We start from the raw sequence: 24,498 nt of genomic DNA, 5'->3' as shown, positions 1-24,498 counted from the left end.
CAAAATAAAATAAGATATTAAATTATTGTAGGCTGTAAATAAAGCATTTAACAAATATATTTGCATAAGGTAAAATTTTTAATAGATAATTTTCATGCAAATAATAACATGCTTCCTTACTAAGAGTACGGATAGTAAGCAAGGACATGAAAGGGCTCCCCCCAGATTTCTTCCCCAGACATGTTACTTGGTGCCAAAACTATTTAACAGATGTATTTACATATTCTAAAAAAGTTCATGGACAGCCTCTGTACCAAGTAATGACTTGCTTCATTACCCATAGTACAGATAAAGTCAGGGCATTAAAAAAGCTCCCCCTGAATTTCTTCCCTAAATATATTATTATTTGGTACCAGATAAACTATTTAAAATGTGTATTTGTATATGATAAATAATTTAATGGACAATCTTGGTACCAAGTAATAGCATATTGGGGGGAGAAATTTTGAGAGCCCTTTTATATTCTTATATATGTTCTATTGGTAATGAAGCATGTTTTTCATGCAGTCCTTAGCAATAAACTATAATAGCAAAAAAGAAAGACCATGATGTTGCTAGAGAAAATACTTTAATAATCATGACACAGATAGCTATTAATTGTCTTTAGCCATTTTGAATCATTCTTTTTAGAAATACTCATACATTTTTCATGTTTGATTTGATTTACTTGACAAAAGTTACATAAAATACCTAGGATTTGGTCTTTATTACCAGTCAAATATGTCATGGTTCACACATACTATACTTATGCCCATACACTGTACTAAATGATATTCTAATAGTAAATTTAAATTCTCTGAACAACTGTGTCTTTTAACTTTTAGTTAGTTGTATTTTATATATGTAAATTATATATTTCCTAACAAAATAAATTATTTTTCTTTACTTCAACTCCTGACCACTAATTTCTCATATTTTACATTTTACCAGCTCTTCAAGGTAGTCACTGTCAACCCAGTTTGGAGTCATAGATAAATTTAATCAGTGCTACACTTGAGAAACATAACTAATGTTCATACTAAATTATGAAACCCGTAAGAAATAGTATACAAAAAAATAGTATACAGTAATTTTTAATGTCTGCTTATATTTCATTCCTTTTATTTCATACTCTCTTTAAAATTTGGTCATTGTTTATAACCAGAGAAAACAATATACTTTTAGAAAAAAAATCTTAGTAATTGCTAGACTATAAAGGTCTATTCTAATTGTGTGTGGCATGAACTCATTGAATATGAGTAGATTAACAAATATATATACACGTGCTACACTCAACACATGTGGATGTGGGTGTGCCATATATGCTACATATAAACATATTTAATTGCTTTGGTGAAGTTTTGACAATTTTTGCTTTTTGTTCAATGTACATCCTGTAACAAAATAAGTAATTAACAAATCTGATAACAAAATAAACAGTTCACTATTTTTAAGTATAGTGTTTAATAGTCACATTGATTAGGAACTTGGGCTTTAGAATTGTCAAACTCAGATCAATTCTAGCTCTATGAATTATTAGATTCTTGGTCTTCATCCAGTTACTAATTTCAACAAACTTCAGTTTTCTCATCCATCAAGCAGAAATCCTGTTACTTAACTTTAAGGTTTTTCTAAAATTAATTGTCAGAATATAAATGTAGATATAAACAAATTTGTCTTTATGTATGTGACCATGTTTGTGAGGGATAGAGAAAATATTTGAAGGAAAAATAGATTAATTTTAAAGGCTACAGTAGAAATAATATTCATAAAGGAGAAGGGGTAATGACAATATCTGATATTTTCTCTTTTAGAATGTACAATATTTAATTAATATACACATTTTTGTTTTTTTGTTCAGTTGCTAAGTTGTATTTGACTCTTTATAATCCCATGAACTGTAGCATGCCAGGCTTCTCTGTTCTCCATTGTCCCTTGGAGTTTGCTAAGGTTCATCCACTTCCATTAAGTTGGTGATGCCATCTAACCATCTCATCTTCTGCCACCCCCTTCTCCTTTTACCTTCAATGTCTTTTCCAATGAGTTGACTGTTCACATTAGATGGTCAAAGTATTGGAGCTTCAGCTTCAGCATCAGTCCTTCAAATATTGAGGGTTGATTTCCTTAGGATTGACTGGTTTAATTTCCTTGCTGTCCAAGGGACTCTGAAGAGTCTTCTCCAGTACCACAAATTGAAAACAATTCTTCAGAATTCAGCATTCTTTATGGTCCAACTCTCACATCCGTACATGACTCCTGTAAAAACCATAGCTTTGACTGTGTGCACCTTTGTTGGCAAAGTGGTATCTGTGCTTTTTAATACTCTGTCTAGGTTTGTCATTGCTTTCCTTCCAAAGAGCAAACGTCTTTTAATTTCATGGCTGTTGTCACCAGCTGCAGTGATTTGGAGCCCAAGAAAAGAAAATCCATCACTGTTTCCACTTTTCCTCCTTCTATTTGCCATAAAGTGATGGGACTGGATCTTAGTTTTTTAAATACTGAGTTTCAAGCCAGCTTTTTCACTCTCCTTCATCATTATCAAGAGGCTCTTCAGTTCCTCTTTGACTTCTGCTATTAGAGGGGTATCATCTGCATATCTGAAGTTATTGATATTTCTCCTGGCAATCTTGATTGTAGCTTATGATTAATTTAGCTTGGCATTTCACATGATGTACTCTGAATAGAAGTTAAGTAAGCATGGTGACAATATATAGCCTTGTCCTACTTCTTTCCCAATTTTGAACCAGTTCATTGTTCCATGTCCAATTCTAACTGTTGCTTCTTGGCCTGCATACATGTTTCTCAGGAAGCAGGTGGGTAGTCTGATACTACCATCTCTTTAAGAATTTTCCGAAGTTTGTTGTAATATTCCCTGAACTAGTGCATATTTTTTATCTCTTACTACAAAAGTGAAAAGTACTGAAAGTGTGAAAGCTTAGTTGTATCTGACTCTTTGTGACCCCATGGACCATAGCCCACCAGGCTCATCTGTCCACGAGATTCTCCAGGCAAGAATACTGGAGTGGGTATCCCATTTGCAGGGGATCTTCTCAACCCAGGGACCAAACCCAGGTCTCCTGCATTGCAGGCAGATTCTTCACCATCTGAGTCACCAGAGATGCCCTTATCTCTTAATACATGAGAACATCATGTTATGTTCTTAATTTTTAGAGTCTTAAATTTAGTATGGACAAAGTACTTGGTACATTAGATGTTAATTTTTTTAATAAAGTAGCTGTAGCTTGTAGGGAAAATATTTTAAAATGTACTCTAAGGTGGGGTCTTTAACAAATAGCTAGTGCTTATCATTGATACATAATTCTAATTTCAATTTATTATAGAAATACATAGTAACATCCATAAAATGTTTCCAGAACTATTGAATAATGTGGGCAAATGATATTTAAGGTAAGTTATGACTCTGAAACTGCACAGCAGAATGAACCAAAAAGCAAACCCAATTGCCTGTGGAAGATCAACTTATTTGCTGAGTGAACTGAGGAAGAAACATTCTTTCTGAAAAGCCGTAGTTATGTTTGCTTCACTTTGTAGAAATTTAAAGCCCCAGTGGCTTACTGAATTATCACTGATTTTTCCAACTTATTTGGAATTAATTATTGGTTATTTGAGGGAAAATTCATGTAAAACTATTCAGTTAGTCATAAATTTCCTCATTATCTTTTATAGTTCATCTATGTTTTTAATTTTTTTATTTACTTTTACCATTACTTTTCTTTAATTAGCGATTAACAATAAAAAAACTTCTTTAGCTGCCTAGATCCACTCCTATGGATTTCTGTGGAGATAATAATATGTTAATAGATGCTTTCATTTGACCTAAGCCACATTTTTCACTCTGAAAATTGTACCTGTACAGAGTTAGACAAGAGCCACACAATGTAAGCAAATTGGTTATTTTAAATTCTGAGGTTAACATATGGTCTAATTATCTACTATAAAAAGTTACCATTTGAATAATTCAGTCAACCTGTCATTGAGGTTTTTTGGGAGGTGGGAATACACACAAACTCTCTGGAGGGTTTTTTTTTTTTTTAACTTCTTGACAACATGAAAGTAAAATTTGTATCACTTCTACCTCTTTAAAGTGCAAATTATTTCATAAAGAAGTGGCATTTTTCATTTAATTTGGTATTGTGACAAGGCCCCACTGAGACATGTGCACGCATACTTCAAGTGAGGATACGGATGTTTTTCTTTCTGCTGCCCTAACACACACCTTTGAACTGGTAGACATCTCATGATACCTCATTAGACAGAATAACTGTGGCAGGGGTGTGACCTTGTGTGTCTCAAGCATTCTCCCACTCGATGGATGGTGTGAAGGATGAAGTGGGTCAGTCCCAGTTGATTATAAGCCATTCGTTCTCATTAGACTGCCAACCACAAAACGCCAGTGACATCCCAGGTTGTTTGAGAAACACAGCAATTTATTGAAGACATTTTTATACCTGCCTCTCTTAAAGCAATCAGCAGTTAAAAGAACATAAATTAACTGAAAATTCAGGTATAAATAGCACCACTTTATTTTTGCTCTATTAAGCTCCTTGCTTGCATTTAGACTGATTTGATATTAATCAGTGATCATAATTGTATAGGTGCTTTCCCTTTCTGAGTTTAGTTGAATGAAGATGAAATATAAAAATTCATTTCTTGTGTCACTACAAAGCACTGAAAAAGCAATATCCAGTTGAATTGTACTCCAGACATGTGCAATTTAATTTGCCTTTATTTATTTTTAAGGAAAGTAGAGAACACACACATTCTCAAAACGAGAGGGAAACTGTCCTTTGTAATTGTCAGTAAAGGAGATTATATAATATAGTTGTCGAGGCTTATTCTACAAGTGGATGGCAACTAATAAAAATGACTTAAAATAAGTAGGAAAGGTAGAAGCGTGACTCAGAAAGGAGTTTAATTTTTCTTTTAGGATGATAAGGTAAAATCTAAATACTTCTTTTAATGACAATGTGATTTTTCATGCACCGAATATATATTTTTAAAAACAAAGGAGAGGGCAATAATGATAATGAGAGAAGAATGACCTGAATTTAAAAAAAAGCAGCACCATCCTGGACAGAGGAAATATTTTCAAATTGTCAATTTTGTATTTTCTTTCTTAGCAATAAGAAAAAAAGAATCACAACAGTAACAACAAAAAGAATCAAAAACATATTTAGTCAAGGTGACAAACAGGCTTAGGTTTTATTGTTTTTTAATAGAAATGAGTATTTTGCTTCAAGCTTTCCCTTCATTTGAAAATGGTTCATTAAAATCTCTTTGGCTCAAGTTCCAAAATGCTGTCTGTCTGCCAAAATTCTTAGAGAATTCCCAAACTCTTTGTATTAATATGAAATGTGTCATATATATTGAAATAGGGTCATGCCTAATATATTGGTAGAGATACATGGACTAGGAGATATCCGATTAGGTTTGAACAGCATTGTCGAATTCAACTCCCTGTTTTTCTGATTTGATTCACTTGTCAAAGTGTCCTATCTGCCAAAGGGACATATTGTCACTGCCTTCAGTTTAGTTCAGTTGCTCAGTTGTGTCTGACTCTTTGCGACCCTATGGATTGTAGAACACCAGGCTTCCTGTCCATCACCAACTCCCGGAGCTTGCTCAAACTCATGTCCATTGAGTCAGTGGTGCTATCCAACTATCTTATCCTCTGTTGTGCCCTTCTCCTGCCCTCATCCTTCCCAGCATCAGGGTCTTTTCCAATGAGTCAGTTCTTCGCATCAGGTGGCCAGAGTATTGTAGTTTCAGCTTTAGCATCAGTCCTTCCAATGAATGTTCAGGACTGATTTCCTTTGGGATTGACAGGTTTGATCTCTTGAGACTCCTCAAGAGTCTTCTCCAACATCACAGTTCAAAAGCATCAATTATTTGGCCCTCAGCTTTCTTTATAGTCCAACTCTCACATCCATACACGACTACTGGAAAAACCATAGTTTTGACTAGACAGACCTTTGTTGGCAAAGTAATGTCTCTGCTTTTTAATATGCTGTCTGAGTTGATCATAGCTTTTCTTCCAAGGAGCAAGCATCTTTTAATTTCATGGCTGCAGTCACCATCTGCAGTGATTTTGGAGCCCAAGAAAATAAAATCTGTCACTGTTTCCACTGTTTCCCCATCTATTTGCCATGAAGTGATGGGACTGGATGCCATGATCTTGGTTCTTTGAATGTTGAGCTTTAAGCCAACTTTTCACTCTCCTCTTTCTCTTTCAGCAAGAGGCTCTTTAGTTCTTCTTCACTTTCTGCCATAAGGGTGGTGTCATCTGCATATCTGAGGTTACTGATTGTGCTTCATCCAGCCCTGCATTTCGCATGTCACTGGCGAATTGTAATTGGTGTGGCTGTTACCTGTAGCTGGGGTTGCAACTTGTTTTTACGAGATGTTTGCAGTGTTCTATGTTTTAACACTTCCTCTCAACCAGTAAGCAGTTTTCCCCTCCCTCAACTTCACAGAAAAAGAAATCATGCTGTTATTTTAAACAAGCAGACTGCTTCAAAAATGAACTTAATAGAGAACCTGTGGACACAACTGAAGCTACTGTGCATGCACACACGTGTTGATCCCTCAATCGTGTCTGATTCTTTGCGATCCCATGGACTGTAACCCACTAGGCATCTCGGTCTATAGAATTCTCCAGACAAGAATACTGGAGGGGGTAGCCATTCTCTTCTCTTGGGGATCTTCCTGACCCAGGGATCAAATCTGAGTCTCCCACAGTGCAGACAGATTGTTAATTGACTTAGCCACCAGGGAAGCCCCTAAACAGATGAATACATTTTAGTGTATTCTTGTAATGGAATACTATATAGCAATACAGACCAAGAATGCAAATAAATCTCAGAAAATGTATGCTTACCTAAAGAAACCAGAGAAAAAGATTAGATATGTTTTTGTTTCTATGAACCTCTAAAACAGGCAATACTAACTCACAGTGTTAGAAATAAGATCAGTGGTTGCCTGAGAGAGGGGAAGATAGAGAATAGTAACTGCAAAGGGGGAATTTTGGTAATTTTAGGATAGTGAAAGTATTCTATATCTTAAGATAATTACCTGGTAATATATATTGGACAAACTGTTCATTAAAGTATTTGCAATATTTACATGATATTTTCTAACTTCCACCTACTATTACAATATATTATAGATTGAGTTTCAGCCTGAGTTCTCTGGTTCATATGAATTTTCTTATTGAATTTTCTGCTTATCACTCTATTTGTGGAATGCATATCAAATAAGTTTAGTTTTAAAAGTATGACATTGTAGTATTTTTCCTTTGACACAGGTGTCAAAGTAAGAGAATTAGGCTTCATTTTATACAAATTTTAATATATTTTTGTACTTCTTTCATTGACATGAGTTTCTATAGGCCTCATTATCCAGTGGTTACAAATGGCGTCACATTAACAGTACTAGCATAAATCTAATTTTTTAATTGAAACTTTTTAGTTCATTCATGTCCTTAGCCTTTGGGAAAAATGCTCCCTGAGTTTATTCTGAGGTGTCCCAGACAGGCTATTTCACATGTGTTCAATCACAAATTCAGTCAGGGTACAAATCAGCTATTAGTTGGCCTATGGTAATGCTTTCCCCTTTTCCTGATTCTAAGCCTCTTGCTGAGTAATGGTACGTCCAGATGGTATGCCCAGCTGATATGCTGGGGCTGCCCCTGGGCCCCTCTGGTTCTTCTGCATCCCTCAGGCGTCCGCCGGGCCCTGGGTTTCCCTCTGTCTCCTAGCCGCAGCACTGCAGGCCTCTGGCTCTTTCCATGCTAACGCGTTACTGAGCTCGATGAGCCCGTCTTCTCCTCAGACCCTCTGCCTTTACTGTTTCTGTCACACTTCTCTGTAGGGTTTCTGCTGTGCTCTAAGGCTTTAGTCATTCTGTTGAGATAGTTCCTTCAGTTTTGGCTACAAGTTTCCTTGCAACACTTTGTTCTGTAGGACTCACATGTGAAACTCACGGTAATTAAGAGTGTCTGGTTCCACTCTTCACTGATCATTTCTTTTCTTCTTCTGTGACTGAATCTCTTTGATTAGGTCAAGGTCAACTTTTCTGGTTCCCTCTTCTCTTAGGCTGTGTTCTATTTGAAGGATATTCTTAGTTTCTTTGGATAATTCCTCGACTCTTGACCTGTGTATCAGACCCATACAAACATTTCTGAAATCCCTATTTAAGTTTGTTGAGGATTCCTACTGTTTCCTGACACTGTTAGACATGATTCCAAGAATTAAATAATTATGATTTACCTAGAATTAAAGACCTTAACCCTTATAATAGTCTATGTAAGAGATGAACTTAAATTCTTTGAAGAATGTGACAGGACTGTGAGATCTTTTTTTGGGTCCAGGCCTGAGACGTCATAGAGCAAGTCTCAACTCTATTTTTCTATCTGCAAAATGAGAAACTTCCCTTCATTAATTCATTCAGTAAGATCTCTTTTTGTAGGGCTTATATCCTAGTGGGGGAAATCAGTTAAAAATTTAAAATATACATAATATATTAGATATTAAGTGCTAAGAATAAAAAATAAAGTGATGAAGGAGGTGTAGGCGGTGGGGTATAAAATTTTAAATAGGGGATCAGAGAGGCTTTCATTGAAAAGAAAGCATTTGAGGAAAAAGCTTATAGAGGAGATAAATTTTTAAGTGCCTTCCAGACGCTTGTTCAGAAGGCATCAAAGATGTAATTTCGCACAGTGAAAGATACTTAGTAATTTCTTGTTCAGTAGCAAACTTTTAGTAACAAGCAGTGTTTCTTTACTGAGTATATGCATTTTGGTTTTGAATTCTCTGTCTTTGAACTAACTGTGATATTCTTCTGGTATTAGTATTACAATATAAGTTCTAATTCTATGAGCTATTTATCCAGATAATTGAGATTAACCTTTTTTTTTTAGCTTTATTGTTTGGAGAACCACATGTATTTGTGTGTACAGCAAACCACAGTGGCACCTAATTAGTGGTCCTATGTAGGCTGTCAGCATAGTTACTTGGTAGTATTTTAAAACTCACTACCAAGTGGAGAAATCTCACTGCCAGAATTCTTGTTTCTCTCATGAACACTGTCTTAGTCGCTTATTTGGATTGCCTTAAAAAAGTCCACACTTTGGAGTCAGAAAACTTTTGATTTCAATCTTGGATCCTAAATTTAATGTCTGACCAGGTGCTGACAAACTCCTAAACTTGAATTATTACAGCTATAAAACTGAGACCACTTATAATTCAGTGTTGTTGCTGAGCATCTATTTTGAGTCAGGCAATGCATAAGGTATTGAGGGTAAAATGATGTCTAAAATGTCACCATCATGAAACCAATACTTGCTTGCCTCACAGATGAGTTATCTCCCTCCCTTTTTAAACCATGTTTTACATAGTGCTTTATACTTACAAAGCTTTGTTTCCTGTGACATATTAGATGTATGGTACAATAGGTATCTGCCTGTAATGCAGGAGACCCAGGTTTGATTCCGGGAAGATCCCCTGGAGAAGGAAATGGCAACCCACTCCAGCATTCTTGCCTGGAAAATCTCATGGACAGGGGAGCCTGGCTGGCTACGGTCCATGAGGTTGCAAGAGTCAGACATGACTTAGCAACTAAACCACCACCAGCACAGTAGGTATCGGGTTCATCTTTGTAGGAATGATCTTTGCATGTGAGCTGTAATTGCTTCTAGTAGACTAAGAGTATAAACTCTTTGTCAGAAGATCTGCTATCATTCATTTTTTGGTCCTCTCCCCCATTTTTTGTTTTTGAGCTCTTTGTGTTTCTTCCTTCATCTGTGTTTGTAGAACATTTGTACATTTGCCTGAGCTCTATGGTCCCCTCACTAGACTGTGTAAAAGGCAGAAGCCACATCTTCGGATTTGCAACTTGAGTACCTTGTTCAGTGCTGAGAACAAGGTATATATGAATACAGTCCTTATTTGGTGAGGTATAAACTGACGTGTTCTCTGGTGGATAAACTGTGTGCTCTTGGCCAGTAAGTTTCTCTAAGTCACTTTCTTCTGAAAGAATGGGTGTAAACATGGCATACCTGTCCAAAGTTTGTTGTAAGGTTTAAATGTAGTTATCTGGGACAGATACTTTTTATCAAAGTCTGCTATCTCCTCTTCTCCTTTTTATCCTTATAACAACAATTATTTTAAATAATGACTATATGTATAATTATATTTTATTATTATAATGAAAATAATATTATTTTCAGTATATGTTCACATTTAGGAAGTAGATGCTATTTGTATTGAATTTAAAATGCTATATATACCATAGATTTTTGTTAATTCAAGTTGATAAATCATGTTTGTTAAGCCTCTATAAAGTCTGTAGCTCTGTAATACATGCTGTGTAAAATACAGGTGAGAGAACATAATTTTCGCTACAGTATGAGTTTGTGAAGACTATTTCAGTGTTTCGTCTTCAGGGAAAGATCATCCTAAGGGAGTCAGGCCTGCAGATGCCTGAGCTGCTCTTAGCTGCTTCCTTGTAGCTGAAAGTAGGACCTTTGCTGTCGGCTGTTCTGACTTGCTGTGCCTCATCCGTCACGATGCATCTCTTCATGCCTCCTCCTTCACCGCTTCACTTTATCGATTTATAACACCTCAAGCGTTCTGTTGTTAGTGGTAAATATCACCTTGAAATTTTAACATGGATTCTATTTATCTATATTACATTTCTAGAGTCTTGATGGTAAAATAGCCTTTCTTTAATGTCTACTGTTCATTGAGAAATATAGGTGGAGTGTTTTCTTATAAAATACAAAGGTTAAGTGAAAGTGTTAATACTTTATAGAGTTGGAAAAATAAGGATAATTTTTTGTGAACTGGGAGTAGTTATCCATCTGGAACTTTAATTTTATCAACCACAAAAAAGCATTGGTTTTAACAGTCGTGTGTATGTGTGTGTGTGTGTACACACTTATAAATTTTTGAAGAACCATTTCATGATTGACAGTACCTTATGACAGTACCTTGCTCTTTTCTGGGTATTAAGTAGAAGGAAATAAGGTTTTCTCTGTAGTAAGTCATTACTAACCTTAAATTTTCAAGAAAATTTTATTCCCATATGCAAACCTAATGAAAGACATGAGAACGTAGTTCATTCTCTTTGGATTCTTACTATCAGTGTGGTTTGTTTCCTGTATGACTAACTGCAGATTTATTCTCAAAAGTTACTTTAGGTAGAATTGCCATGTAATTTTTATGCTTCCTTTTGCTTTTTGACATCTTTTCTGAATATTTTCATTCTCATGGATGTTCGTTTCACTTTTTATTGAGCTGAATACAGCAATTTGAGGTTGGCATGATACCAGTCTATATTTAGCATTCTTTCTTGTAAAACTCTTCTCACCATCTTTGTGAGGCTGCAAAGATGTAAGGTTCACATTTTTTTAATATTACACTCAGAGCTCATGCCATTTAATCCTAGATAAAATAATTGCAAGTCCTTATTGAGTCTACCTACTAAATATTTTATGGAAAAATGTGGAGAGAGATTTGCCTAATAACCAAAAACAGAAACCTCAGAAAAGAACCTTTGATTACTTAAACCTCTTGTCATTTATTTTATGTATTTTTTTCTGGATTGTGTTTTAAAAGGCACATCTTACCAATATAGCTTCAAATACATATCCATGTGAAGTATGCATCTTATCATGCAGTTATATTTATAATTTTGTGCTCACATGTATTACTTTCCATTTATCAGCATTAAATTTCAGGTTCTTCTTGCTAACCTAGTTACATCACTGAATAGAATTCATTTACATGACTTTTTCATGCATTAAAAATGTGAAATGTGTTATTTTTGTTATTGAAATTATTAAAATGATCAAAAATGGAAAACTCAGCTATTATTCTGAAAAGTCTCCAATGTTTTAATAGGGAGGGCCTTTTCCCAGCACACCTGTATGTTTGTGTTTTATTTTTTAACCTTATGGCCTTTTGACTCTACTCATAGGACTTAGAGATATTTTAATTTTCTTCCATTCTTTTTTTTTTTTCTTCTTCCATTCTTTTTATTTGAAGAAAAAAACAGTATGAAAAATCATGTATTTTTGGATTTATATATGTTTCTGTAGTACTTACCATAATGTGATGTGAGCTTTCTTCACCGAATTTCCAGCCTGAAATACTTTTGAATTTAAAGTATTCATTTTCTAAAAGCCTTCTTGAAAATATAAGTATGTTTTTCGTGGATAGGATAATATATTCATCTTTTGATTTTTCAAGATGAATTTATTTAATCAGATAAATCTTTACCTCTTAGCTAGGTGAATCTGGAGGAGAGTCATAAGGTTTCTGAAAGGTGCAGAATATTCGGTATTATCTAAAGGTAGCCTTCCATCAATAATAAAATTGCACAAACAGTAATGAATGGGAGGAGAAGGAACACTAAAATATGTGGTCAGTTGCTCAGTCGTATCTGTCTCTTAGTGACCCCGTGGACTGTAGCCCACCAGGCTCCTGTGTCCATGGAATTTTCCAGGCAAGAATATTGGAGTGGGTTGCCACTTTCTACTCCGGGGATCTTCCTGCCTCTCTTGTGTCTCCTGTGTCTCCTGCATTGGTAGGTGGATTCTTGACCACCTGGTGCCACCGGGGAAGCCCCACTAAAATATAAGAAGTATTATTATAAGCCTGTTTCATAGTTTACTTTAGGATGGTCAGGACTATAAAACATAATTCAAAGGAAAATCAAATTAGCTTACCATCATCAGTTATTTATTTTTTGAAAGCTGAGATTTGCTAGTTTATATATCATGTTATTTTGGGCTTAAGAGTAGTTTGGGTAAAGCTGTCAGAGGTGCAACTTAAATATGAAAGCCCCTCTAGCAGTGGTGTCAAAATTCTAGTTCAAAAAGAGTCCAAGAGGCTTCCTCTTATTAAACAGCTAGACCTGAATTCTTGTTATCATTCATTCATATATTCATTCATTGAACTAACTTCTGCTGCATCCAAGTCTGTGTTGCATCTTTGAAGATAAATAGGATCTGGCCCTTGCTCTCAGTGAATTATCTCTACAGGTATATATATTTTTTTTGTGGGGTGCAGTTTGTGAATATCTTATTCTCCCCTCTATGTTAATAGAGAATGATGATAATTTAGTATCTGCAAAATGTAAAGAGTATCCTTATAAACCTATATACTCATCTTGGGACCTGAAGTTTGAGGAATGAGGTATTGATGAATGATAAGCTATAGTCATTAGTTTAAGCTTATAATTTTATTTTGTATATACTGAGATTTATGACTTTGTTCAAAGACTTACCAGAAAATATAATTAAGCAGAATATTGAGGCTATATCAACCTCCGTTTTGCTTGATGAGCTTGGGTCAGTGTTATACTACACAAATCACAAAAGTCTCATCAGTAACTTGGTTGAAGTCATTAGCATATTGATTATACTTGTAAATGTTTATCAAATCCAATATAAAGTTTCTACCATGACTACTAAACCCATGGGTGCCAGCAATCCATCAGTCCTCTTGCAGTCTCCCAGTCTTTTTTTAAAGACTTGATTTACTTCATCAGATTTTTATAGTTCTCAGCTACAGATCATCTACATATTTTGTTATAGTGGTAAATTGGTCTGGAATATTGATATTTAGGTTTGGGATTTCAATTGGTTCATATGTCAAAATGTATTTTGAGGGGACATCTGGATCAAGATGGTGGAGCAGGGAGATCCTGAGTGCAGCTTCCCCCACTGGGCACCGCAAAACTGCAACTACATAGAGGATGACAATCCTGACAATGAAGAGACGACTCACAGAATGTATTCTCTACAACTAGGAATGTAAAGCAAAAGCCACATCAAGACAAGGAGGAGGGACAGAAACAATCTATTCATAACTTGCATCTCTGGAATGGTGATCCACAAGTGGGAAAGATAATCACAACCATGGAGATTCCTCCTGAGAGGTGGAGGTTCTGAGCCAAATATCAGACTCCCTAGTCTGGGAAATCTGCACTGAGAAGACAAGACCCCCTTAATATTTGGCTTTGAAAACCAGCAGGACTTATATTCAGGAAAGCCTAAAGCTGTGAGAAAGAGTCAGCCCTTAAAGGGCTTGCAAATAAAGTCACTCACTCCAAGTCACAGTTCAGAGGCAGCTGCGTGGAAAGCACCTTGTTCATGCAAGGAGTTTCATTGACTAATTTTAGGGCAAGTGCTGGATGGGTGGTAGGGATCTGGTAGAACTTTCTCTGGGATGAAAGTGCTGGTGGATATCCTTTTTTTTTTTTCCCCTACTTCCAGCTATTTGGTCTGGCACTAGTGGTGCCATATCCATCATTCTCCATCAACTCAACTAACAGCTGTGTCTCACCCAAGTGCTCCCCTGAGCAATGGCCCCAAGCAACCAGCCCGTTCCTCCGAAGCAGTCCCAATCCCACCCACAAGCATGTGGCCTCAGTTGGCACCAGCACCCTTCCCAAATTGATCCAGGGGACAGCCCCACACATCAGTGCACTCACAACCATCATGGCTTGGCCTCAAAGCCAGTCAAGGTGGGGGCTAGTCACCAGTGCATCTGCAGCAGTCATGGCCTACAGCTCTCAGCCTGCCTGGATGGGCCCAGTCCTCCGCACCAATGTGCCTATAGCAGCTGCAGCCCCACTGCCCAGGATGACGCACACAGTCCATACAGAGGATACCCCTGAAGTCCCTCATTGTGTTGACCAGGGGGAGTTCTGCCACTGGAAACAAAGGAATCTTACTACATAAGAGTCTTATTCTTATGTACGTAAGAGTACATACTCTTACTACAAAAGGCACCCTTTCAAGACTGGAAGACATAGCTGATGTACCTGATACCTAGAAACTAACACAGAGAATTAGCCAAATAGGAGACAAAGGAAGAATTCTTTCAAATGAAAGAATAAGACAAAGCCCTAGAAAAAGAACTAAAAGAAAAAGAAAAACATAAGGAATTTATCAGATAGAATTCAAATAAATAGTCATAAGGACACTGACTGAACTCTGGAGGAAAATTGGTGAGCTAAGTGAGAACTTCAGAAAAGAAGTGGAAAACAAATATAGAAAAAGAACCAATCAGTACTGACTAATAACTGAAGTGAAAAATGCACTCGAAGTCAGCAGCAGATTAAAGAATGCATAAAAATGAATTACTGATGTGGATTATAGGGTAATGGAGATCACCAAATCAGAACAGCAAAAAGGAAAAAAAAATTAAAAAGAGGATAGTTTAAGGGACCTTTGGGACAATATCAGGCATAGCAACATTTGTATTATAAGAGTCCCAGAAGGAGAAAGCAGAGAGAAAGGGCCAGAGAACCTATTGGAAGAAATAATGGCTGATCTGCCAATTTTTTATAGGGTTATCCTTTTTTTTTTTTAATATGAAACTATATGAGCTGTTTGTTTATTTTGGAGATCAATTCTGTGTCTGTTGCTTTGCTTGCACATAATTTCTCCCATTCTGAGGATTGTCTTTTCATTTTGTTTATGGTTTCCTTTGCTGTATAAAAGCTTTTAAATTTAATTAGATCCCATTTATTTATTTTTTCATTACTTTAGGAGGTGGATAAAAAAATATCTTGCTACAACTTATGTCAGAGAGTGTTCTGTCTATGTTTTTGTCTAAGAGTTTTATAATGTCTGGCCTTACATTTAATCCATTCTGAGTTTATTTTTGTGTATAGTGTTAGGGAGTGCTCTAATTTCATTCTTTTATGTGTAGCTGCCCACTTTTCTAAGCACCACTTACAGAAGAGAATGTCTTTTCTCCATTGTACATTCTTGCCTCCTTTGTCATAGATTAGGTGATAGGTACATGGGTTTATCTTTGGGTTTCTATCCTGTTCTATTGACGTATTTCTGTTCTTTTTATTTTACTTTTTTTTGGTGCCAGTACCATACTGTTTTAGTAACTGTGTAGTATAGTCTGAAGTCAGGAAGCCTGATTCACCCAGCTCCATTTTTATTTTTCAAGATTGCTTTGGCTATCAGATTGCAATATTTCCCCAGAAATTGTAAAATTTGTTTCCAAACAATTTTTGTTCTAGTCTGTGAAAGATGCTGTTGGTAATTTGATAGGGATTGCATTGAATCTGTAGATTGCTTTTGGTAGTGTAGTTATTTTCACAGATTTGATCCTTCCAATCCAAGAACTCACGTGAACTATCTCTTCATCTGTTTGTGTAGTCTTTGGTTCTTTCATCAGTATCTTATATTTTTCTGAGTATAGGTCTTTTGCCTTCTTTGGTAGGTTTATTCCTAGATATTTTATTCTTTTCATTGCAGTGGCAAATGGGATTGTTTCTTTAATTTCTTTTTCTGATCTTTCATTGTTAATGTACAGGAATGCAATCGACACTTCTCTGAAGAAGACATACAGATAGCCAACAGGTATATGAAAAGACGCTCAACATAACTATTTATTAGAGAAATGCAAATAAAACTATAGTGTGGTATTACCTCACACCAGTCAGAATGATCATCATCAAAAAAATCTACAAACTATAAATACTGGAGAGTGTATGGTTAAAAAGGAACCCTCCTGTGCTGCTGGTAGGAACATGAATTGGTGCAACCACTATGGAGAACAGTATGGAAGTTCCTTGCAGAACTAAAAATAGAACTAATATATGATCGAGAAATCTCGCTCATGGGCTTATATCCAGAGAAAAGCATAATTTGAAAAGATACATGCACCCCAATGTTAGTTGTGGCACTATTTACAATAGCCAGATCATGGAAGCAAGCTTAATGTTCACTGACAGATGAATAGGTAAAGAAGATATGGTGTATATAAACAATGGAAAGTTACTTAGCAATAAAAAAAAAAAAATGATGTCACATGCAGCATGGAGGACCTAGAGCTTATCATAATTAGTGAAGTAAAGTCAAACACAGAAAGATAAATATCATATGATGTCATTTACATGTGGAATCTAAAAAAAATAAAGATACAAATTATTTAAAAAACAGAAGTAGAGTCACAGAAGTAAAAAACAAATGTAATTTCCAGGAGAAGGGGGCTAAATTGGGAGATTGTGACTGACATATACACAGTGCTATGTATAAAGTCGGTAACTTTTAAGGACCTGTTCACTTCTCTGTAATGGCCTATATGGGAAAATAACTGATTCACTTTGTTTTATACCATGCCCTTCTTCAGAGGATCTTCCTACCCAGGGACTGAACCCAGGTCTCCTGAATTGTAGGCAGACTCTTTACCATCTGAGCCACTGGGGCGGACTTGTACACCTGAAACAAACCCAATTAGAAAGAAAGAAAGAATGGCTGAAAACGTCCGTCACCTGGTGAAGGAAACAATCCGAGTGCAGGAAGCACGTAGAGTCCAAATAAGATGAACGCAAAGATGCCCATTACAATCAGAAAAAGAATCTTAAAAATGCTAAGAGAAAAGCAGCTAATTAATTATGAGGGAACCCCCCAGAAGGCTACCAGCCTGTTTTTCAGCAGAAAGTTCATGGGCTAGACGAGACTGGCACAAAATATTCAAAATACTAAAAACAAACAAACAAAAAACACTTAAAACTAAGAATATTCTACCTGGCAAAGATATCTTTCAGAATAAAAGGAATGATTAAGAGCTTCCCAGACAGAAAAGCTAAAGAAACTTGTCACTACTAAGCCAGTCTTAACAAGAAATGCTAAAGGTACTTCTTTAAGTGGAAAATGAATGCCATTACTAAGAACATAAAACAATGGAAAAAAATTCTCATTGGTAAAGCCAAACAGTAATGGTAATGGGTCAACTATTTACAGAACTGGTACAAAGGTTAAAAAGCAAAAATGGTAAAAACATGTATATTTAAGCTAATTTCTTAAGCAATAAACATAAAGATATAAAGTATGACGTCAAAAACATAAAATGTGAGGGAAGTAAAACTGTAGTGTTTTTTAAAAATGGGCTCAAACTCAACCAGTCATAAACTTGAAATAGACTGCTATATATATAGTTTGTTATGTCTGAACCTTATGGAAACTACAAACCAAAAGCCTATTACAATATAGGGTAAATAACAAGCTACTAAACCAATGACTCTACAAAAGAAATCAAAGAGGAAATCAAAAAGTAGCTTGAGGAAAATGAAAGTGAAGACATAGTACTCTGAAATTTATGGGGCACGGCAAAAGCAGTTCTAAGAGGGAAATTTGCTGCAATAAAAGCTTACCTCAAGAAACAATAAACATCTCATATAAACAATCTAACCATATACCTAAAGATACTAGAAAAAGAAGAAACAAAACCCAACATTAATATATGGATGGCAATAATAAAGATCAGAGCAGAAATAAATGAAATACAGGTGTAAAAAGCAGTAGACAAAGATCAATGAAAGAAGAATGAGTTTTTTGAAAAGAAACACAACTGATAAACTTTAGCCACACTCATCAAGAAGAGACAGGGCCCAAAGAAATAAAATAAAAAATGAAAAAGGAGAAGTTACAACCCACACCCTTAGAGGCACAAAGAATTATAACTGATCTCGATGAACAATTAAATAAATGCCACCAAACTGGATAAACTGAAAGGTAAAGAATCTGCCTGCAATGCAGGAGACCGCAGTTCAATCCCTGGGTCTGGAAGGTCCCCTGGAGAAAGGATAGGCTACCCACTCCAGTTTTATTGGGCTTCCCTGGTGACTTAGATGATATAGACTCTGCCTGCAATGTGAGAGACCTGGGTTTGATCCCTGGGTTGGGAAGATTCTTTGGAGAAAGGAACGACTACCCACTCCAGAGCTGGACATGAGTGAGCAACTTTCACTTCACTTCAAAAGAGATGAATACTTCTTAGAAACATGTAATATTTCAAGATTAATCCAGAAAGAAATAGAATATCTGAACAGACTCATCACTATTAATGAAACTGAATCAGTAATTAAAACCAAATAAACAACAACAACAATACTCCTTCAAAACAAAAGTCCTGGGCCAGATGACTTCACAGGAAAACTCTACCAAACATTTAAAGAAGAATTAATACCTTCTCAAACTTCAAAAAAATTGAATAAATGCTCTAAAGCTCATTCTGTGAGGCCAGCATTACTCTGATAACAAAACCAGGTAAAAACTCTATAAAAAAAGAAAATTACAGACTGATTCCAGATGAAAATACATGCAGAAATCCTTAACAAAATATTAGCAAACCATATTAAAAAATACATAAAAAGTATTACAAATCATAACCGAGTGGAATTTATTTTAGGAATGCAAGGGTGGTTAACTATCCACAGTTCAATCAGTGTGATACACCATATTAACAGAACAAAGGATGAAAATCATGTGACCATATCAAAAGATGCAGATAAAGCATTTGAGAAAATTCAGCATATTTATTATAAAAACTCTTAGTGTGAATATCGAGGGAACATAGCTCAACATAGTGAAGGCCAAATGTGACAAACCCACAGGTAATTCAGTGGTAAAAACCGGAAAGCTTTTTTTCTTAAATATCAGGAGCAAGTATTTCTACTCTTGGCGCTTTATTCAACATAATATTGAAAGTCTTAGCCACAGCAGTCAGATGAGGAAAAAAAAAAATCACCAATTGGAAAGGAAGAAGGAAAACTGTCACTATTTGCAGATAATGTGATATTATACATAGAAACCTTAATGACTTGACAAAAAAATAGGACTAATACATGCATTCAACAAAATTGCAGAGTATAAAACCAGTATGCAGAAATCTGTTGCAATTCTATACACTAATAACTAGCTATCAGAATGAGAACTAAGAGAACAGTCCTGTTTACAACTGCACCAAAAAGAATAAAATATCTAGAAATAAATTTAATTATGGAGGGTAAAGACCTGCACTATGAACGTTATATGACATTAATGAAATAAATTGAAGATGGCACACATGAATGGAAAGCTTTACTATTTCATATATATATATATAAATATATATATACACACACAAACACATATATATATATGTGTGAAATTCTGAGTCTGCTTTTTTTTAGATGAGAATAATTAATTTGTCTCTACAGTTTTGGTAAAGTAGAAAATTAAGCTAATGTTTTATATATATATATATTTAAATACTGTTAATTTCAAAAATGGTAGCATTAATTCTAGTTAATGCTACAATTAAATATTTTCAAGTTTTAAGTATAATTTTAGTATAATTAGTATAATTTATAATAATTTAGTATTAATTTCATATTTCATTGAGACTTCCTGATTTGGAGTGGAACATAATGTTAACAGCATAAGCACAATTATTAGAGAAAGGGAAAAATAGAGGAGAAATGTATAGAAAATTAAAATCGATATAGAAATTGACCTTCATTGTTGAAAAATGGATGATGGCTCATGTCACTTGCTATTCACTAACAGCTTTGCCCTGATGCCTACTAATCCAGAAGCTGTTGCTGCTGCTAAGTCACTTCAGTCGTGTCCGACTCTGTGCGACCCCATAGACAGCAGCCCACCAGGCTCCCCCGTCCCTGGGATTCTCCAGGCAAGAATACTGGAGTGGGTTGCCATTTCCTTCTCCAATTCATGAAAGTGAAAAGTGAAAGTGAAGTTGTTCAGTTGTGTCCAACTCTTCGCAACCCCATGGACTGCAGCCTACCTGGCTCCTCTGTCCATGGGATTTTCCAGGCAGGAGTACTGGAGTGGGTTGCCATTTCCTTCTCCAATCCAGAAGCATCTTGAGCTATATAATGTCTTTAATATAGATGTCTTTAATCTGCTCTTAGATCCCACATGACCTGGTTTAGTTTCTGTGAGGAGTAAACAAGACTTCCAAGAGCATTTGATCACATCTCTAAAAAAAAAAAAAAAAAAAAGGTATTTTATTTTTCACTTCTGACATAAGGTTGCCATATTTCCCCAGACTTTTCCAGTTCCAGAATCCATGTGTCTTGGTGTGATAGGACTTTTAAATCCCAGATTCTTGGTTTAACTTTTTTTTTTTTTTGGTGATAATGTTAGAAGATTCCACTTCCTTATCAACAATATAGCTTTTCGATGCTTACCTTATGGGAAATATTTATAGTAATACAAGAACCTGCATTTTAAACTGTATGTCTAAGAGGAAATTAAATATTTTCAAGTTTTTATAATATCATCTCCATTCTATTTAATACTCTGATATCCCTCAGAAATTACTTGAACTGCTGAGACCAAATTGATAGATAGTGAAATAAAATAGGTGATTTTCCCAATTAACACAGCAAGTGAGTTGTCTCACTCCAGCATGTGGTGAGTAATTGTACACAAAATACACAACCCCTGCTAAGTGCACTGGTATTAGTTTGATTCCTGGTTACTCTCATTGAAAATAGTATCATAGTCCTAAATTAATTGAAATGATGCTTTTTGGTCACTTATTGAGTATTTCCTCAAGGACTCTTTGACAAGAGCTCAGTTCTTTATGGGCTTCCCTTGGAGCTCAGTCAGTAAAGAATCTGCCTGCAATGCAGACCAGGGTTCGATTCCTGAGTCGGGGAGACCCCCTGGAGAAAGAAATGGCAACCCACTCCAATATTCTTTCCTGGAGAATCCCATGGACAGAGGAGCCTGGCAGATTATAGTCCATGAGGTCTTAAGAGTCAGGCACGACTTAGTGACTCATTTCTTTATTTCTTCTATGACATTCATCATAATATTTAAGTCTTTGAATAAATGAATCAGCAGTCTATAAACTTGTCAATCTCCTTTCAAGTGTAGAGTGGTTATAAGACAAATATCTTTTCTTATACTAAATAAATAAATAGAATACATTATGAAAAAGCACACACTCCAGAATTTGAAGTACAGTAAGCTCCCTACATATCAACAAGTTTCCTTCCAAGAATGATTTCATAACTCCAGTGTGTTCACAAGTCCAACAAATTTAGCCTAGATATGCAACTAACACAACTGGCTAAATAGTACTGTACTATAATAGGTTTATAATACTTTTCACACAAATAATGCATAAAAAACAAACACAAAAAATAAAACATTTTTAATCTTACAGCATAGTACCTTGACAAGTACAGTAGTTCAGCTGGCATACAGGGGCTGGCATTGAGTGAACGGGCAAGAAGAGTGATTGGAGGTGGGAGATGGTAGAGCTGAAGGATCATCAGCAATAGAGATGGAGGGCAGGCTGCAGTTTCACTCACACCTGACATTGATGGCACAGGTTATGATTCCTTGCTGAATTCAGTAGTGTCTACCCTCCTAGAAAATTATCCAGTGATGTCTGGGTAGTGGCTCTTTATTTTCTCATCATAGACATGGTAGCACTAGACGGGATTGTGAATGGCTGCTGCAACATTTTGTGTACCATTCTTGGTTTGGGTCATGAGCCTCAAAAACCAACATGCCTCCTCAAATAAAGCAAATTGCCTTGTCTTTTTCTGTGTTTTGTATCTTTGGTTCTTCAGTTCCTTCTTCTTCCTCTTGTCTCTCTCTGTCCTTTCTCTGGGGCTCTATTTCCCAACAGGTCTTCATTAGTAACCTCCTTGTGTTGCACAGCAAGGAGTTCAGTGAAGTTGTCCTCTTGCAGATTTATCTTCAGCTTATCATTAAGGTTCACTAAATTGCTGAAGACCTTTTTGGACTGCTTGTCCATCTTCTCAAATCCACAAAAATCATGAACAAACTGTGGGTAAAGGTTCTTCCAAACCCCCAATATGGTGATGGCTTTAACCTCACACCAAGCAAAGCCAATGTTTTTTATGGTCCTATAGACATTATAGGTCTTCCAAAATTGTTGCAAGATTGTTCCTGATTTGTCATTTGCCTTCACTGCCTGATGAAAAAAACTGTGATGTAAATAATATGAAAGTGAAAGCCACTCAGTTGTGTCCGATTCTTTGTGACCCCATGGACTATACAGTCCCTGAAATTCTCCAGGCCAGAATATTGGAGTAAGTAGCTGTTCCCTTCTCCAGAGGATCTTCCCAACCCAGAGATTGAACCCAGGTCTTCCACATTGCAGGTGGAGTTTTTTTTACCAACTGAGCCACGAGGGAAGTCCAAGAAAACTGGAATGGGTAGCCTATCCCTTCTCCAGTGGATCATCCTGACCCAGTCATTGAACCGGGATCTCCTGCATTACAGGCAGATGCTTTACCAGCTGAGATACTAGGGAATTCCTGTAAATAATATAGGGTTGGGTATAAAGTTCATTTGGGTTATTCATAAGATGTTATGGAAAAACCCAACAGAATTTTTGACCAACCCTATATTTCTTGAGAGTTGCCATAACTCACTGGGCCATAGGTTGGATGAGCAATGTATTATTCAGTGGCACATGCACTACTTTGATGTTGAGATGAAAGTCACCCATAAATAGCGAGTGGCCTGAATCACTGTCAAGCAGCAAAAGAATGTTTAATGGAAGGTCTTTCTCCAAGCATGATAGAAAAAACAGTCCTGGAAAATTGTCTATGGCCAGACTTTGGGGTTATTTTTCCACAAAACAAGGAGAGAGCCCTAGGCTGTGTTTTTAAGGGCTCTTGACTTTTCTGAATGATTAACTAACAGACTTCAGCTTCATATCACTGGAAGCATTGCCATCAAACAACACGGTTATGCTATCCTTTGCTGTTTTATAGCCTGGCATCAACTTTTCCTTCTTACTGATGTAACTGGTCTTGAATCCTCTTCCAGTACAGTCTTGTCTCATCCACATTAAAAACCTGCTTGGGTAAATAACACACCTTCATCAATACTTTCTTGAAGCATTATGGGAAATTCCAAGGCAGCTGTTGTATCTTCACTCACGGCCTCACCACTGACTATTATGTTGTGAAGGTTGACTCTAACCTTGAGTCAATGAAACCAGCCCTGGCTGGCATTAAAAGATGTGCTTTCTTATATTTCATTGCCATGTTTCTCCTTCAAGTCCTCATAAAGGCTTCTAGCTTTCTCTTGAATCAGCATTAAGCTGAGTGGGACTCAATACTGATGCTGATCCCTGCATCCACACACTGAGGAGTTTTTCTATTTCCTCCATCATTTTTCCATACTTCTTCAATGTTATTGTTGACATCTTTGGCACAAGACTTCACATGTTTCATGATCTTGGCCTTGTTCTTTAGCACTGTGCCAGTTGTTGAACAATCTGTGTTATAAGAACAAATGACTTCTACTATCTTTTCGTCTTACTCCACTGTCTCAATTATTTTCACTTTTGTTGCCATCATTATCACTTAGTACTTTTTAGCAGTACCAGTTATATCACTGCTGCTTTTACATTTGTTTCTGGACATCCTGGTTTCAAAATAAAGATACCGTACTATTATAGTCTATACAGAACTGTGTAGTAAAGTACACAAAATCTTGTAGAGGATGCATGTGTATGACAGTGTACACCAGACATATGAACTAACTTAATGTGGTTGGACATGCAAAGGCACGTTTGCATCATTTAAAGTTCCCACATGAAAGTTCATGTGTCAGGGGCCTACTGCACAATTAAAACCCACTTGTTCATTTTAAGATTGAGCTCTTTTGAGACTTAATATTGTTCC

The 24,498-nt window shown here is 36.0% G+C and overlaps 2 protein-coding genes across 39 annotated transcripts in view; one reads left to right on the top strand and one right to left on the bottom strand.

The window, feature by feature from the left end:
- The window catches only part of LOC139039413 (collagen alpha-2(I) chain-like), a 28,097-nt gene extending 18,050 nt beyond the window's left edge, over window positions 1-10,047 (bottom strand). Inside the window, exon 1 of the mRNA XM_070480162.1 lies at window positions 9,900-10,047. Coding sequence (XP_070336263.1) covers window positions 9,900-10,047 — 148 coding nt within the window. The remainder of the gene's footprint in view (window positions 1-9,899) is intronic.
- The window catches only part of PTPRD (protein tyrosine phosphatase receptor type D), a 2,322,816-nt gene that overhangs the window by 15,186 nt on the left and 2,283,132 nt on the right, over window positions 1-24,498 (top strand). The gene's annotated exons all lie outside the window — the stretch shown is intronic.

The sequence above is a fragment of the Odocoileus virginianus genome, chromosome 18, assembly GCF_023699985.2.
Source record: "Odocoileus virginianus isolate 20LAN1187 ecotype Illinois chromosome 18, Ovbor_1.2, whole genome shotgun sequence".
Taxonomy (NCBI): Eukaryota; Metazoa; Chordata; class Mammalia; order Artiodactyla; family Cervidae; genus Odocoileus; species Odocoileus virginianus.
This window is presented reverse-complemented; position numbering and strand designations above follow the sequence as displayed.